This window comes from Halyomorpha halys, unplaced genomic scaffold (assembly GCF_000696795.3).
Source record: "Halyomorpha halys isolate HHAL.00 unplaced genomic scaffold, Hhal_1.1 Scaffold373.1, whole genome shotgun sequence".
NCBI classification, from domain to species: domain Eukaryota; kingdom Metazoa; phylum Arthropoda; class Insecta; order Hemiptera; family Pentatomidae; genus Halyomorpha; species Halyomorpha halys.
The window spans coordinates 673,584-692,834 of NW_027109386.1; the positions used below are offsets into that span (position 1 = coordinate 673,584).

The window sequence follows — 19,251 nt, forward strand, 5'->3', positions numbered from 1 at the left end:
TATATATTTGCATCTTTGTTGATTCTGTCTATCCATCTGGTTTTTGGCCTCCCACGTGGTCTCTTGCCTACTATACCGGCATTCATTGTTGTGCCGAGGCATCTTGATGGATTGCTTCGCACCACATGTCCAGCCCATCTTAATCTCCTTGCCTTGATATAATGATATGTTGACTGACCAGTATCTACAAGCAGTTCACTGTTAGTTCTTCTCCTCCATGTATTAAGGATTTGCTCCTACATCGCTTCTGTAATTGTACGGACGACCTTCTGTTCATATTTCTCAATTCTGCTATCGAGGGTACCTGTTAGAGCCTTGGTCTCACAGCTGTATATCAAAGATGGTTACATCATACACGGTACACTCTTAGTTTCAGATTTTTAGGGACTTCAGTATTCATGACAGAGAGGAGAAGGCTCTGTTCGTGCTTGTTATGCCCTGGTCTATCTCTGTCCTTTGATCATTTGTGTTATTATATATAACATGGAGGTATGTTTCAAAATAAAAACTCTTGATCTATACAAATTATTTATAAAACCACAACTTTTACAAAAATATTGGTTGGTGAGTTATTGCATTTGTAAATTCAATTGTACCGACTGCATTATTCATTTTCAACATCATTACAATACTCTTGAAGATACAATGTTTTGTGTTATTCCAATTGGTATATATTCAAACAAAACCCTTAGTTTTCCTACATAGGAACATGCAACCTATAATTTTCTATTATAAAATTATGGATTCTTCTGCCTGTCTTTAACTTGTAACATTGGCTTATAATTCTTAGTCATTAGGATGGTATCAATAAATTAAGTCAATAGAAAGCATAATGAGAATGAAAGAGGTACAGCTCAAAATTTCTAATCATCAGAACTTTATCTTCAAAACCCTTAAGCGCAGTCAGCTCTCAAGTATCAAAGAAACGCAAATGCTTGATAGATATTTTACCAGAAAATAGTGTTAGAGAAAAAAACTCTAGCATAGTGAGCGGGTCTCTGATTTTAATTTTTGAATTTTTCTGGTAATTCCATAATGAAAAATACTGGACATTTGTTGAGTCCAATGACCAATTTTTTTATATATATCTTTTCTGTCCATGATATTTATCAATCTCAAGATTCTTACACCCACTCCATTTAATTTTTTTCCTGAAAAATATTGTTGATTTCATTAAATGAGATTAAATGTATACATTACTAACACCACAAAATGCTTCCAGTAAAGTCGCCCATCAGAATTCTTTTTATAAGAATGAAGTCAAATTTGTTTTTAGCCTTCTTTAAAACCTTAATGTTCAAATTTTCATAACAGTAAGGCTGATCTTGTATTAAACAAATAAATAAAAACAAAATATAGTCTAAGTTTAAATTTTTTTGTTATCAAATTTTATTTATGAAATATTTAAGGAATAGGAAATATAATATTTTATGTTATAAAAATGCTGTCTAAAAGATCCTACTTTTTTAGAATGATCCATTTCTAATTTTTTTTTCCTTTGACTGTTTTATATTCCACTTAGATTATATGTGTCTTAGATATATCATTTATTAAGAGCTTTCTTAGGTTATGTAATGTAATATTCTATCTGAGTATATCCTTTTCAAGGTAAATCTCTTTTTGGTGCTATTACATTTAGGGTGGAAATTTATGAAATATTTTTTCGGCTGTAAAACGTGGAAGATATAGTTTAATCAAATTGGTTCGTTCTTATTTTCATTTTTAAATAATTCATTTAATCTAATTAGAACTTTTAAAGTCGAAGCATAGAGTAGAAGATTTATTTAAGACTTGATTCTCAATTTTAAATATAATAATTATTTATAATTTTATAAACAATAATTGAAAATTGGTTCAGAAATCGGCGGTTATTTCACTTGCTGGTCTTTCTTCTTTAGCGATAGGAATTGTTCAAGAGGTTTTAAACAAAACTAAATTTTGTGTTGTTCAAATTTTAGAACAGCCCAATCTTAGATCCATGAGTTTTAAATCAAGTTTTAATAAGTAGCATGATTTTTGAAATTCGATTTGTTTCCAACATTCTTTTAGGATGTCGGATCGTTCGTATTACTGAGAGCTATTAAAAATTTAAGTTTTCCCTTGATTCCTTTATTTTTGTCCGACTGTATGTTAATGGATTAGTGAAATATTGATTAAGTAAAATTATCTTACTAGTCCTTTTACTTAACCCATAATTAGAATATTGATTTTCAAAAAGATATCAATATAGAAAAACATCTGTTGATTATTTGTTTTAATAATTTACCTTTAAGATCTTGTTAATAACTGGTAAAAAGTAATTAGTGTTTTGTTTGTTTGTTAAAAGCCTTTGAAGCGGTTCTGAGTTATTGGTAATATGGCTTACAGTAATGGGCAGCTTGAAACGGAACATTCACCAAATGGAATATTCCATGGTAAGTTTGCACGTTTCAACGCAAATGTTGGCAGAATCGAAAGACTAATTCAAGAAACCGTGGACAAACTTGCTTTTGCTATGACAATACCCAAACTTTTGGACAACAATTTTGAGTTAATTAAAACCTATTTGAAGAAAGATGAATTGGAGATGTTACAGAAAGTGTTCAAAAAGTATATACCTTATGAAGACCTATGGTTAGGAAAAAAAACTAACCATCACTTGTTCATTTCCTCTTCTCGATTATCATTAGGTTCTTTAGCAAGTTATTTCAACAATTATTCTACAAGAACCGAAAATATTCCACAACGGGACGAATATGACTTTAATAGTGCATTGAATTTGTTATACAAAAACGAAGATATAAGGAAGATTTCAAAAAGACACGAAGTGGCAATTTCTGAAGCTGCATTTAATTTCCTGCAGGATATGAAACTTTGTATGTACTCTTTACTAGATAAAATGAAACTTGGCCCGCAGGAAGCCGAAACAAGAGAGGCGTATTTGAGAAAAGTGGGCACTTCTTATAATGACAAGACCGATGAAGCTTTCTTATTGGAAGAAAAGACCATAGAACAATCTAAGGCTGCTGAAAATCGTTTAAGGTTTAAACTGAGCAAGATAATGAAGATAAGGGGAGACATAGAAAACCTTATGAACGATCTAAAAGAAGTTATAGGAAAATCTTCAAGCAAAATGAACGAACGGATGATATATGATTGGAAGGTGCACGAAATTAGACAAGAAAATTTAGATAAGAAAGTAAATAATCAAGTAGTGGATCTTGACTGCTTGAGGAGTAAGCATGTGAAAGAGGAAAAAGATTTAAGAACAGCAAATATTAAAACAGAGGAACGGCTTAAACAAGTATTGAAACAGTATGACAGAGCTATGGAAGAAAAACAAAATGAACTTGATATGTGCAATGCAACCATCTTGCAGGAAAAGGAACTGTTAAAAGAGCTAAACGAGTATGCCTCTGAGCAAGAAAAGCTTCATGAATGGTTAAAAGAAGATAAGGAACGAACTGAATCAGATATACGTCAAGCAAAAGTAGTTGAACTAAAATGTACTAGGGCTGCAAGGAAAATACAAAGATATTTCAGGAAAACAAAACGACTCCTTGGAAATGCTGTCAAAAAAGGCTTATTTAGAAGCAAAAGTAAACGGAAAACAGTTCATACACAATCCCTTGTTCGATCTAGACTATCACTAATCTCCCTTATATTAAAAAAATCTGCTTCTCATATAACATAAGTTGATTATTGTCAATTGTAGTGTCACAATGTTTGCCCAGAGTTTAGTGAAGGATAGAAGACAACACGGATCATATTTCGCACTTGGATTCAACGCAACTCTATCGATGTAGTCTAAATCTTAAAATCAGACAATATTAATTGATACAATACATTGTGTATCTTAGATCTGTAAATGAACATTAACAACCATTCCTAAACTTCAAATAAAGAGAGATTAGCTTATGCAAATGTTTCATAACATGATGTAGTGAACTCATGCCTGTTTGTGATTTCAAAAAAATATATGAAAACTAAGCATTACTTGTTAGTTTTATATATATAATAATTAATATTATATCTTAATTCCTTTATCACCAATCTTGGGTCGTTTCGTTAGCTCTCTATGTTTTTTTCCGAAAAAAATTAAGTAAAAGCTCTGCCATTAATAATAAAACAAGGTATTAACTTTATAGATGACTCCGATAAAGAATTGGATATTAATGGGTTAACATATCGCGTGTGGTGTGCGCATTTCCCAACTTTCACTTACATCTTCCAAGTTTTATGTAAATTGGTAAGCTCATGTTGAAGTTATCGTTATTTTTATGATTTTTGAAAAAAAAAAAAAAAATCCTAGAAGAGAAGGCGAAAATCATAAACAAAAATTTTTCTTTTTCTAAAAAATTCGTATTTTAGGGTTGATAAAATTGGCAATAAAAAATATAAATATTGGCCCAGCTAAGAATACAAAAGTTTGACAAAAGAGCCGTAATTTTTTTATTTAGGTACGGTAAAGATTTAGCACTAGAATCTACATTTCAATCTATGAAATCTACATGGTCAGAATTAAGATACATTTAAATTATTACAACATTAACTTATTGAAATATTAGTTACAACGAAGGTATCCCTACAGTCTCAACACTTATTATTATTATGAAAAAAAAATTGAAATTTATATCGCTTCACCTCATGAAGGGTCAGGGGTTCAGTACTTTGATAAGAAAGTACTGTTACTAGATCAACGGTTGTCCAAGGAGGTGATTTGGTCAAAATTATGCTCGACCGCCCGATTTTTGCCCAATTTAAGAGGCTGGGTGGACCCCAGGAGGGCTCCAAGACCCCACAGGAGTTGACTCACGGCTACAGTGTAACACAAAACAATTTTTTGCCCAGCCGGATTCGAACTCATGTCCTTGGAGTAAGCAACCATTTATATAACATTTTAATTTTCAACACAGGGTCGGTTACAAAATTATTCCAGATTAAATGCATTTTTAAATTTTCAAATAAAATCTTTGTTAATTTGATCGCAGAATGGACTTGTACCGACTTAAAGATCTTTCAACATCTACTGATGTTATAGGGGCATACTTAAATGAAGCTATTTCCATTACATCTAGTTCGGTATTGTTCCACAGAAATCCGAATCAGCCCATCCGAAATTGCTCTCCTAATATCCGTTAAAGCCTCCTCGTATATAATTTTCAAATAATTTTTTCTTAAAGTGCTTTCATTTGGCATTACTCTGTAAGTGTATTTCTCAAGAAATGTTTTTTACGGATTGCTAATTTTGTTGATAGGAATGTCTGCCCTGACAAATGCTCGGCACAGACCTAAATACATAGTATTGGTACCTATGAAATCTGAGGAGGAAAGAAAGAAACAGATATATGGATTAAAGAGTAAACAAACAAATTCTAGGAAAATGCTACAGGAATAAGACCCTTCCTCTCTTTAATTGAATCTGAAAAAATCACGATGCAATTCTGTGTGAAAATTTATTATTGCCACTGCATTTAATTCGTGTTCAAAGATGAAGCTATAGAATTTTTACGTACTATTTATCATAAATGATAAATTTTACCTTTCAGTTTATTGCGTTCTCTTGAATTTTACGTACTTGTTGCGAAAAATGTATTTAAAATTGAACAAATAATTTAAGGAAATAAGTGATTCAGGACAGAATATCTAAACATATATTAAAAATAACAAATATTTCAGAAAATATGTAATTTACTACAAAATATGTAAAAAAGGCCAAATATTTAAAAATATGTAAAATAAAAATGGCTTCTTTTGGCTAGAAATGTCTTGAAACATCTTTAGTTAGTAAGGAATCGCAGATGTCATGGTCAGGTAAAAACATGTGAAAACATAAAAATCCAACCCTAATTATAACTAACAATGAGAACTAGTGATTTTTTAAAAATAAATAAGATCAAAGACAATTTAGAGGAAATGTTTTTAAAAATTCGGTATTTAAGCCCCGTTAGATTATTCTAATGAGGATAAGACCTAACTGAGATTAAACTCCACTCAATTGTTCATTCATTCACCGAGTTTAATCAAAATCGTTAGAGCTGTTGTCGAGTAGATCGAAAAAAAGTGAAAAATCGATTCTATTAAGTGCTACTTCTTGTTTGTTTATTTTATCAAACAAATTGCTGTCTCATTCCAGGATACTAGTCTTGACTATGCAATTTCTTGCGACTTTTCATTTTTGAGCTTGGCAGATCACACAAAGACCACTTTGTGAGATATAAATTTTGGCCCTCCCAAGAAATGAATAGTTTCAATTTAAACAAGAGATAACGAAGCCATGGTTTAATCTATTACACGAATGGGCATTAAGGTTTTTTACTGAATCCTTCATGGTCTTTACTTTTTTTTTTTTATGGTTATTTGGACTCCAAGAACCTCAAAACGTGTATTTTCGTCGAAAACTGAAATTGGAATTTTTGGATCATCGCATTACTTTCCCTTAATGTATTTTCCTTGTATTGGTAAGTGAAAGTAAAAAAGTATGAATGAGTTCGCGAATGAAGTATTAAGGTGTCATTAATACCATACTCTGCATCTGAAACTATCCAGGCTAACTGTTAATGCGAATAAAGAAATGGTAAAACTAAGCAAAGATGAATGATAGAAATATTCCGCTTATCTTTTGATTCATCCTGATTATCTGGACTTGTGTATATGTCATCGGAACACCATATTCGTTGGCTTAAACCTGTCAAATACAATCTGCGAAAGCCAAAATCTTGTTATTACAAACATAGGGTTGTAATACCGCTGGTATACAATAAGTACCGCAGAATGAGTCAGTCCAAACTCAAAGTTTGTTTATGGTTTCTCAACAAGTCAACAAAGGAAATAATCTGGGTAATTAAATTGGTTTAAAGCCATTGAGGATAACTTCCTGGTACTGCAGAGAAATAGAACTAGAATCACTAGCTCTAAACATTTTAAAATCCAAACGTATGTGCTGCATTCAACTTGTCAAGATTTCAAAAAAGGTATTTATGCTGAAGCATGAAACGCAGAGGATTAAGGAGGTTCCCAGGACCTAATCCTTCTTTGATACCTACAACAATTACTCATCTACTGGCCTTGGTTTTCAGTACTGCATTTTTATTTCAAGTTTAATTTTAAAATTTTACATCAACTTTGATTAAACATCCAGTTTCACTATCCAACCATTTCATCCTGTGATGGACGTGGATTCTTTCTCGATGTAGAACAGGCTTTTGATCGAGTTTGGGACCTGTACTGTTTTACAAACTGTTAATTCCTACCATCTACTTAGGTGGTGTCAAAAGTATAATACTAAAATAAAATCCAACCAACCAAGATCAAATTACCTTTACCCATTGTCGTCAACCACCTCTTTTCCTTTGGCATTGGCATATTGTACATCTTAATAACATTCTGCATATCGCTGTTAAATAAATCCTTGGTTTATTCACTGGATACATAGAATTAAAACTGGACTGACGATATTCTTGGAATCCTACTAAAAGACTGAAAAGGAAACTGCTCATCGATTACATATGTGCTTTATTACAATAATTACTGTAGCATCTTTTAAAGATTCTAATTAATTTTAAAAAATACTGATTTACATGGATATAATTAGGCACAAATAGATTTATAGAATTCAGCTTTTGGGCTCCGCTAAAGCCATTAAATTCTTCTCGTACCAAATCGAAACTCTCCATAAAATCTCCAATGGTCCAAACTTTATAACAAATAAAATGATCCATAAAAGCATTAATGTTCCATGTGTAGACTTCTAGTTTGAACGTTGTTTACTGAACGTCTTATGTACTGCCTCACGAAAGTACTTGTTGAGCACCATCGGTGGGGTATTGATTCTACTAACGATACAAAGGCCGGTGAGCGACACCGTCTGTAAGAACTTACTTTATTGGGATTCAGTACATTCTTTTTGGTAAAATTTATTTATTAAATCAACATATTTACAATTATAATACTAATTACATGTGTATATATAATATTATAAAATTATTAACATTTTGTTGAATAAATGAACACATCGGTGGTGCTCCAAGGTGAAAAAAAACTAAAGCTCTTCGTCTTGGCGGGAAGCGATAGTGGCTTGGCGGCTGTAATGTCTAGACCAGCAGGTAGTGTGTCGGTTAATCACATTTACATTTTTGTGTTTTTAGTTTAACAGCTGTAAATGTTTCTTTTCAGTTTATTTATTGGTATTTACAATTGTATTACAAAACAATACATCTAATAAATGTGATGTTAGTTCTGATACAATGGCATGATGCAGAGTTTTGAAGGAACTACCCTTTGGTTGCACTCCAATAACATTTCTACAACAGAAGACTTTTTTATCAGGTGCCTAGGAGGATAGTCAGGAATAGAAAAGGAGGCAAGGTTATTGACTTTGGTTAAAGAGTTTAGAATGGAAGGATTGATATCTGGTTCGGGCTACAGATGGGACATTAAGGGTCTTTGTGGATGATTTTATATGTGAAAAAGTAAGCAGCATTTTGGATTATAAAGTTTGGACACGAGAAGAATTCGATGGTATTAGTGGAGCTCCAAAACTCAATTCCATAAATCTATATATGGATTAGGCTTTTTTTTGATCATTTAATTTGTAACAACGTTATGACTAAGGGTATTGATTGTAATGATTGGATCCGAAAAAGAATTCGATGGTTTAGTGGAGCCCCAAAACTCAAATCTTGATAAACCTTATTATGGTCATGTAGATCATAGTCTTTTGTAATGTGTCGGAAGTATGGACCAATCATATAGTTAGTGTTGTAACATTTGGAATCGACGCAGTTTTCTGTCTCTTCAGTCTTTTATGAGGATTTCAAGTTAGTCGTTTATCCAGATTTAGATTAAGGAAGCGGTTTTGTTATATAAGGATAAGTGGAATATTACAGTACTGAGGATACTGTATTATTCTTCCAGTTATAACACCATTGTTCAATGGTTGTGATGGGGTATTGGATAGTTTGGGATGCTGTGTGGGACGTTAAACAATTAACAATTATATTGTTAACTTTGAGCATATGTGTTATCGGCATACATGGTGGGTTTAGTGTAAGAATTGGTTGGGATGTCAACTGTATAATTGTAAATTACAAGAAATAATTGAGAAATAATTAATTATTCAAATTAATTTTTAAAATTCTGAAGAAAATTAGATCATGGATTTTAAAAGATTACAATTGGATGCTTTTATTTTCCTCAAAAATTGAGCATGAAGACTCATATTGTTAAAATTTTTTGTAGAATTTAAAAAGCTTATTCGTTTAAAAATTAATTTTGAAACAAAAAGATTACAGCACTATGGAACAATGTTGGTAGGTGAATCATTGTTGCAGGTAACAAAGGTACGTAGGTACAGAGGTACCTCCTTAATCTTCTTTACATGCCATAGCAGAAGACTTCAAATGAATAGCTAATTTTGATTTTGGGATGAGAGATTTATTTTTTAAAAGTACATGCATTGGAATAATTTCGAATCGAGGTTATGTGTAATTTATGATACTTTTGAGGATTCATGGACGAAGACTGTCTTGACTAGTTTTCATAGCTAACAAAATACCCAATGTAGTCCGAACTCTATTGGACGTAAAGAAATTTCAATTTGGACAAATGGAAAGAAAAATTCCTATGATCTAATAATATCTAAAATGCCTGATGTTTGTTAGATGATGTTAAGCAATACTTCCTCCTTAAACGGCAATATACAGCTGAGAGGACCTTCTCCAGCCGGTTGAGGAGGTCAAGAACCGGAGGGCCGGTAGAAGTTTCCTACCGGTTATGGTAATCTGCCTCCGCCAAGTCTGTTAGCAAAGGAAAAAGAGAAAAAATTGCTTCCTTTTAGGATCATTGTATCGTTAACTCGATCTTTTGGTCTATCCGAGGTTTATCAAAGATAGTACATTAAATTATCTATTGTATTTTTGTTTTGTTAATTTACGTGCAGTCGGGTAAAAATATTTAAAAAAGGAAAAAAGGGGCATAGAAATAACGGAGGTACTTGCTGAATTAATACTCATTTATTCCTCAACTTAGTCTGCTTTATATACATTCTGAGTGTTTGTTTATGAGGGGATAGGGCTGATAATATGCCTGGTCATCCTATAACTGTTACACAACACACACTTGTCTAATAGCTTTTCTAAAAATTTAGATAATTACACCAATATTAAGTACAATTACACATATAGCTCCAAATCGAATAGTAACATTATCGACTCCCATGTAACTATCCAATATGGGCTTCTAAATTGAGTTAACAATTTTACCGCATAATGTTAGGCTGTTAGTGCGGCACTGTACTATGCATGAGGGTTTCTCAAAATGGGTGCCACAAGCGTATACCATACCCAAGCGCCACTTTATCAAAATATTAAAACAAAATGAATGTGCCGTATGCGTATGTAAATGCGTGTGAACTGCTTAACTCAAAAGCTGTATTGGGCTTAAATTCGTGTTCAAGGTAGATACATAACAAGAGATACTAGGGTAACATTGTTGCTTAAATTGACATACCCGAAATAGCAAAATAATTTTATCATTTTCTCAAAAAACAATTTAATGGTTTCGATTAAACTCACTAGATCTCTGTTTTAACCTAAACTCCCTAATAAACTTGGTCACACTGATATCATAGTCCGACAGAGATTAAATGCTAAACTATTAAAAATATTTCTATATCTACGTGTACCTTTAAGTTTGTTTAATTTAAATAATAAACAATTTAGTTAGCAATAAAAGACAATGAATAAAGGTAAAATATGAAAAAAAAATTAATGTTTTCGCGTTTTCATGGTTGTTATGACATTAGTAATGACTCTTTGACTATTGAATTAAAAAATAGTAACATTTTTTCCCTAGCATATAAATCAGTGATTATCAACAGATGGTTGTATAATATAAAGTTTATATCAACCAAGTAAGGCCCATAACAGGCCGATCTGGTATAAAATAAAATAAATTAAAAAAACAGATGGTACTCGTTAAGGTTCGGCAGGACGAAAGTTTCTAAAGATTTATCGTTTGAACTATTTTATCATTCACCTGATAATTGGTTATCACCTGGAAGGTTAGGAATCCTGCTATGTATGGCAATACAGTTAGGAAAGTATTGTCATGGTTAATAATAAAGAAGTTCCTGTTTTGAAATGAACAAGGATTAATTTCGACTCATAGTAGGGTCGTACTCGAAAGCTAAGTTACGTTAAGTTCATGCACCTCACAAGAATTATTTTAATTTTTTTTGCAATTCAGTGGATGGACACTGCTACAAATGTTACCCACCTTAAAATGCCAAAAGGAATTCTTGTGTATTTTTATTCGCATTTGTTTACCAATAAAAATGATAAGGAAGCTATAACGATCTATATACTTGAAACTTTAGTATATTTCTTTCATAATAAATAATATTTTTATGTTAATAATGACTTGGAATAAAAATAATTTTCAATTGTAAAAACTGTTGTAGGCAAACATTGTTTGAAAATAGCAATAATAATAAAAAAAAGTAAGTGTGTTATTTTTTTTTTTTTATCCTCCTCTGGAAAAAGTTTTAGGAGGTAAAAATGTAAATAGAAAAAACATTTACAATTGCTTAATCCTTCTTTTACCCGGAACTATAATAAAGTTTATTGACGTACGTCCACTGTGTGGAGGGAGTCGCAGGCGCTATTTTGCGCTTTATTTATATGGGGAGGGATCGCTTTGCTAAAAAGAAAATAATAAACTTAATAAGCTTGTTAATAAAAAAATAGGACTTATATTCATTTGTGAATATATAAAAAAAAAACGATTTTTACTTAAAAATCACACATGTCCATAAAGTAATAATAATGTAAGGGGAAAAAATAACAATTAATAAGAAATTTTAGCTCAATCACAGGAAACATTTTTGTAAATTATTGAAATGAATGAATATCCATATAAATATTGAATTTTGTAGGTAAATGTGTATACATTTTTTTTTTTTATTAAGGTGCTATATAAACTTTGTAGATTGTAACTATATATTAATTGTGAAAACTGTTGATTGTAAACATTTTTATTTGTAGAAATAGATATTGGGCAGTGGAGCCCGAAACGTTCAAATCTTAAAAGAATAAAGAAATGGATAAAGCGTGTAAATGAACTCCTGAAAAGAAATATAATAAGATTTTATTTTTTTGGTTAATGGAATGCAATCGCATCGAAATTCGGAACTAACTATACATGGATTGAGGAAATCTCTTTTTGGTTATAGGCTAAACCCTTTTGTCTACAGCCTCTTTGCCGAATGCAAGGACAAGCAGTTCGCCTGTCGTGAGTTCCTTGAAAATGTCTTCTTAATGGCTGGCTCATTCAGCACAACCACTCACCTGCTTTGGTTCCCTTCCTTAATTAACAAAAGTCGTCAACGAGAATAAAGAACTTTCAACTACTTGACTATCGTTCAGATTTATATTAGCATAGAAAAGGTAATTAGTAAAACTATAATAGTAATGCTATAATAATAATATTTAATATAAAATCTATTTTAATTATATTATTTCAATTTCTTGAGACAAGGTAATTATTTATTAAATAAATAAAAAATGTGTATCCTTTTTTGTCTCAACACTTTTTATTTTTCACCAATCCAACGTTTTAGCCATCCTCAAGGACATCTTCAATTATAATTTCTTCCTCACATTAATTTAAAGTTTATTTTGTAGGCCATTCTGCTTAGGTCATTTTCTTTATTATAAGTTAAAAACCTATTTTTTAAAATTTGAAATCATTAATATTTAATTCTTCTCATATAAGATTATCCACACCAAATTCACTACCATATAACAAACCAATTATTAATAAATAATGAGACAAAAAAGGATACATATTTTTGATTTATTTAATAAAATCTATTGTTTGATATTTTCAAACCTTTTTTTTTTTTTTTTTTTTTTTTAATTTACAACTCATCTATGCTAAAAGTACAATAAGTAATTTGTGAAGAAACTACCCCTTGGTAGCACTCCCATGGCATTACTATATTACATGGTCTCGAGGCCATTTTTTTTTTCTAAGCTTAGGAGAATTATCAGTAATAAAAGAGGAAGCAAGGTAAGAAACTTATTTAGGTTTCTAGGTTTGGGTGGATAGGGAGTTTATTAAATTAGCTCAAACAAACGTTTGGTTTATATATTAGTAACTCAAATTTATTACTTTGAGCTATCTAAAAATCAATTATACTGTAAGGGAAAGTATCGGTATATACTGTAAGCTTGCGAAATTTCAAATTCGAGTTTTTGACGGAAATACTCGTTTTGAGGTCCCCCGAGTCCAAAATGGTCTGTGTGTGTGTTTCTTCATGAAAGCGGGCACAGAAGAAGAAAACGTGTTCTGCACTCTCTTCCATTCCTGGGCACAATGGACATGCTCCAGTGTCATCGAGCTTAAACCTATACTGGTAGGCTCGTCAGCAACCATGCCCAGTGACAAACTGAGTGATGTAGTAGTCTACCTCTCCGTGGTACCTATTCACCCAAGCCTCAATGTTGGGCACCAGCCTGTGTATGTGTGTTTGTATGTAGGGGAGGGGGGGCAGTTGCTCAAAAACAAAAAGTCAAGCTAAACTGAAATTACATATTGAGGGCCGATATATGCCTCGGTTGTTTATATACGCCCGAAAAACTCTAAATCTGAACTTAAGGGTATACAATGCCATGATAAAGCCAGCCCTGATACAGCTGCGAGATTTGGAAGTTTGGAGTTACAGAAGCGATCTGTAGTAAGAGCCTCAACACATGAGAAGAAGAACAAACAGTGCTTGTAGAGACTGCTCAGTTATTATCTCATGATATGAAGGCAAAGAAATTAAGATGGCAGGACACATGGCTCGAAGCAATTCATCAGGATGCCTCTACACAACAATGAATGCCAGTATAGTAGCCAAGAGACCAGGTGAGAGGGCAAAAACCAGATGGATAGACAGAACTAACAATGATGCGAATATATATTTGTGGGTCTTGAGGATCAGTTAATAATACAACTATATTTAGACTGCATACAACTTAATTTAACATACCACTTAATACAACTAACAACTTACAACTTAATACAACTGAACCAGCCAATGTCCAAAAAGATACAAAATGAACACCGCTAAAAATTTAATAAGCAGGCAAGAGACCAAGTGGGAGGCCAAAAACCATATGGATAGACAGAATCAACAGGATGCAACAGAGCTACACGCATCAAACTTTGGGTATGGGGGGGGGAGGGGAGGGGTAAACATCTACAAGATCTGTAGAGCCTACCAAAAAAAAAAAAAAAAAAAAAAATGGTTGCGATGGGACAGCAACTTTTTAGTTAAAATAGGCAGTCCGGCAATACCACTTTATAATTGGATTTTTCCCATTTTTTCGATATTCCTAAAAAGGGCTCCAACGAATGGTTTCAGCCATGGTTAAATAAAGCTTGACGGTAAAAAAGTTGTGTCTTTTATTATATATTTATATGCGTTTATATGAAACAAAGTTCTGACACTTGCTTTGAATGTTTTGTATTTCATTATCTGTGCGTTTGATTTGGACATGACGACTCTCTTTCAAGCAATAAAAATTCGGTGCAGTTAACATTCCGAAAAGCAATATGCAGTTACACATCATTGCCTTCATTGTCACTCGACTCAGCTACAGTCTGTTATGACTGGAAGGCCTTCAAGGTAGATAAAGGCTATGTTAAAGTTCAGGATCTACGATCTTCAGCTGCAACCTCTTCGTATGTATACTCTTGTTTCTTCATGAGAACCCAGTTGACGCTTTCAAAATATATCATTTCATTTTTTTTTTCATATAAGAACCATGTTGTGCATATGTATAAATATGTAGTCAGAGTGCTGATTTAAAAATTCAAAACTCAAATTAATTATAAGCCAAAATATTTAAAACTGTAAGAGCTGCAGAAAACCATTGTCATTATTTCCTTATACCACACGGAATGTGTTTATATAATTTTGTTATGGAGATTGTACAATGATCTTCGAAGCGATTTATGTCGACGCTAAACTGATCTCTACATACTCCTTTTATTAAATTTGGTCTGACGAATGAGCGATAATTATAGGAGCAAATGACTATGACGAAAAGGAAGAAATTCGATGAAATTTAAAAAAAATATTTATAACACTTATACAGATATTTTGAAGGTAAAAATGTAAAGCTCTGAATTGTATCACCTGTAATTTAGTACACTTATTTACAGTCATAAACATACTGCGTTGAAGAAAGAGTAAAATAAAAAATTAAAGATATCGTTTAAAACTTTTTTGTTCGAGGGGGGAGGGCTTATTGGTCAAGTTCATATCGAGTAGCATGGAACCCACATACCAAGGAGGAAAAAATCATCCAACAATATGGTCCATTGTGTAGATTACTGAACAGAACCTCACACTTTTTCTACGAATTGCAGACTTGTGCTGTGGTTAGAGAAATTTTCAAACACCGAACGTATCAAATCATGATCCTTTTTTTTATAAGCTAATGCAAAAATAATTTCTAAATTTTTCATTAGAATCTTACTCGTAACCCTAATTTATACTACAACCCCTTTACTACAGTCCCTTTCAATCACTAACCATTCCTTTGGTCCTCCTCAAAGATTGAAACGGCAATGGCTCCGAAACATTTTATAATTATGCTATTGCGATTTTAGATATAGTCTGCTTATTCCCTCAAGTGCTGTTCGTCAATGGCTCTAGTACTCTCACTCAGTCTCCATTAGTTTCACTACAGACGCAGGTAAGAGAAGCAGTGAGAACTCCTAGGGTCTTGCTTTGCCTTTTACAATTGTACCAAAGCAAAGCTTGGTTCGGAGTTCTCTTAGTAGACTGTTTATGTTTTATATAAGTATTGAACTTGTTTAAAATGATTTATAAACAGATACACATTTTACTTTTTTTTTTACCTCGGTTGTTTACTTATTTTTTGTTTATATTAGTTATCTTTATATAGTAAGTTATGATGTAGTATTTGTTCATAAATATTACTCTTAATTTAGTATATAAAATTAAAGAAGAAAAAGGGTAGGGAATAAAACGTTATATTGTTATAAAGATCAGAAAAATATTTTTGAAAGTAATCAAAATTTGCAGCGAAAATGGTATTTTTAAATATAATGGTGAGGTATTTCTCCTAAAATTTGGCCAGCCGATAGGTGGGGAGTACTGTCTGTCTGCGGGGTTTAGCACGAAATAATTTAATACAAAATGCTGTTGAAAAATACGTAACGAAATTGAAACTTCTCTTTAAGTATATTGATGATGATTTTTTTGTATTATAAAAGATAATGATATAAATAAAATGCTAAAATACTGAATGATAACTATCATGATAGACTAAAATTTACAATGAAAATAAAAAAGAAATATCATTTAAGATTCCTAGACATGTTGATGATGAGGCAGGGGATAATAATTATGACAGAATGGACAAAGAAGGAAAAATGTAGAAATATAATATTAAATTATCTATCTTGTCCTCCTTTTCGAATACAATTTAATGTAATTAATACATTTTTTAATAAAGCAATAAAAATAACAGATGAAATCAGATTGACCAAAGTCAAAAGAAAAGTTATTTAGTACGTTTTATGAAAACGTTTATCCGAAAAGTTTAATAATACATCTAAATGTTTATTATATTTAATACTATGTCATACTCATTATTTATTTTATTCACTATTTATAATTATGATGAATTATTTTTTTTCTTTGATACATGTGTATGATATGTATGGATGCTTGCAGCTCTAATATTTTTAGCATTTGAGTGTGGTACATTATATTATTTTTTCAATAAATAGATTTATCTCTTTAAAATATCGATACCCACAGATAATGTTTGAAAATATTTTTCACTTATGAAGTACGGCATATTGAAGGGTCACTTTCAATTATCTTTAATCTTTGATACCCAACCTCTTTTCTGTCATCTTTATTTGACGATCATTCATAACCGTGAACCAGACTCTTCTTAGAAGAGGAAAAGAAAAAAAGTTGACCCAATTGAAGAGAAAATGAGGTGGATATCTACCGCCGGGTCAAGATCTGTGGCTATCCATCGCCCCAGATACCAAGAGTCCTTACCGTATCTGGGGACAGTATGCGAGGGTCGACCTTCTGGGGGGAGAATTCAGCGATCTTCTAGTGTGTAGTCATTCTTCCGAGAACTTTTCCAGTTATAGCTTGTATTTATATTAACTAGTAATGTTCAAATATAGTGACCAAATATCAATTTAGAAAACGAAACACAGAAGATGAAGGCTGTCCAATCTTGAAGATTCAAAAAGAGTGTTTTCAGGGAAAAAAATTATAACAGTTATACTCTCAACGGTTCTATGTGTTTTGTGAACTGTTAAATCCGAATTCGCTTCAGCGCCTTCACAAATAGAAAAAATTCTGGAATTTTTTTCCAGTTTTTCGTTCGTAATTGAGAAAATAAGGATTTTTACAAGACGTATAGTCAAACTTCTAAATAATGGATACCTACTGAGAAGATTGTATCCGCTATATAGAGGTGCCCCTAAAAAAGAGGTATAAAAAAAATTAATATATGAGAATAAGCTATAATATCTCATAAGTAAAAAAAACACGATTTTATATTCTTAAAAAATGAGAAAAAAAATCAGCAACGTTTCTAGAGATACCTCGTTTGAATCATCAGGGCATATACATTAGTGGTATGACACAAATTTAAAAATTGGTGTACAATTTAAAATTTTTTTTATTGGAGTGTACAAAAACTGAAAAATACAAAAGGGGAAACTTTTAATGGGTAAATGTGTCACTGTCACTGTGTTACTGGATATAAGAAATTGAATTTAAAAAAAAATTTCCAGTCATTCATAGTATATGGGTTTCTAGTATATCTAAATTCACTGCACTACTCTGGCCCTGGACACGATAATCGGGTAAAAATATTTAGGCTCTTTTGAAATTTTATGCTGGGTAAATTTGCTACTTGCTACAAATTCAAGTCTTGTTCAAATGCTTGGCAAACAAAGGAAGCAACAAACATAGCTATCCTATAAGCTTGTTTTGTTCTTTGGACTTTCATCGGCTATTACATTCGATTTACACCATTTTCATTTTAAAAAGTAACAAAATAAACATAGGATAAACGATAGGAAACGTAAATAGCAAACTAGATTATAGATGATAAAAATTTATTGATATAGTACTACATCGTACATAATGTATAATTTATTATTATATAAATTCTATCAATAAATATAAAAATCCACATACGTAGTACCTAATCTATAAATTCAACCTTCGTTCTAGAATTTGTATCAGAAAGGTTTAAGTTAATTTAATTACCTAAACATATAATGCCCTTACAAATATATATTTGCGCTGTGTTAAATGAAACATTAACATTTTACATCATAATTTTTCGATCAAAACAGGCTTTTGATCGAGTCTGGCACCCGAGACTGCTTTACAAACTCCGTTAATTCCTACCTCCTACATACTTTCTCATTTTTCGTTTCTTTCTCACTGACAGATTATTTAAAGTAAACCACAATGGTTCTTATTCATCCCTCTTCTTTCAGTCCACTGGTGTTCCTCAGGGTAGTATTCTCGGTCCCATCCTTTACACAATCTATACAGCTGACATCCCCTAACACTATCCTAACCACGTATGCCGATGACACATGTGTGCTCGCTGTTAATAATAACCCTTTAACTGCATCCCAAACTCTTCAATCCCATATCACAGCCCTCGAAGAATGGTATCGTAATTGGAGGATTAGAATAAAATCCAACAAATCCCATCAAATTACCTTTACCCTACGTCGTAAACCTACTGACTGCCCTACAGTATACTTCAATAATATTGCTCTTACCCCTGTTGAACAGATCCGCTACCTTGGACTACATCTGGACAAACGACTAATATGGAATCCTCACACACGACTGAAAATACAGGAAATGGCACGTCGATTTCGACTATTACAGCACTTACTAGACAAACGGTCCAAACTTCCAATTCATTCATTGGAATTCATAACGAAAGAAACATGACAATTATAAGGCATATCTGGACATACGGCGCTGAGCTTTGGGACTCCACTAAACCTTTGAATTCCTCTCGTATCCAGTCTTTACAATCCAAAATCCTTCGTAAAATCCTAAATGCTCAATACTTTGTCACAAATAAAATAATCCACAAAGACCTTAATGTTCCATTTGTAACCGATCTAGCCCGAACCAGATATCAATCCTTCCATTACTAACTCCCTAACCTACTCAAACCCATT

General features: G+C 32.1%; 2 protein-coding genes across 2 annotated transcripts in view; one reads left to right on the forward strand and one right to left on the reverse strand.

Moving 5' to 3' along the window:
* Window positions 1-19,251, reverse strand: part of LOC106681898 (neuropeptide SIFamide receptor) — a 135,274-nt gene that overhangs the window by 12,316 nt on the left and 103,707 nt on the right. The window lies entirely within an intron of this gene.
* LOC112211198 (dynein regulatory complex protein 9) lies at window positions 2,254-3,975 on the forward strand. The gene has a single exon (XM_024362434.2). It carries the CDS (start codon window positions 2,357-2,359, stop codon window positions 3,671-3,673), a length of 1,317 nt encoding a protein of 438 aa, XP_024218202.1. The 5' UTR covers window positions 2,254-2,356; the 3' UTR covers window positions 3,674-3,975.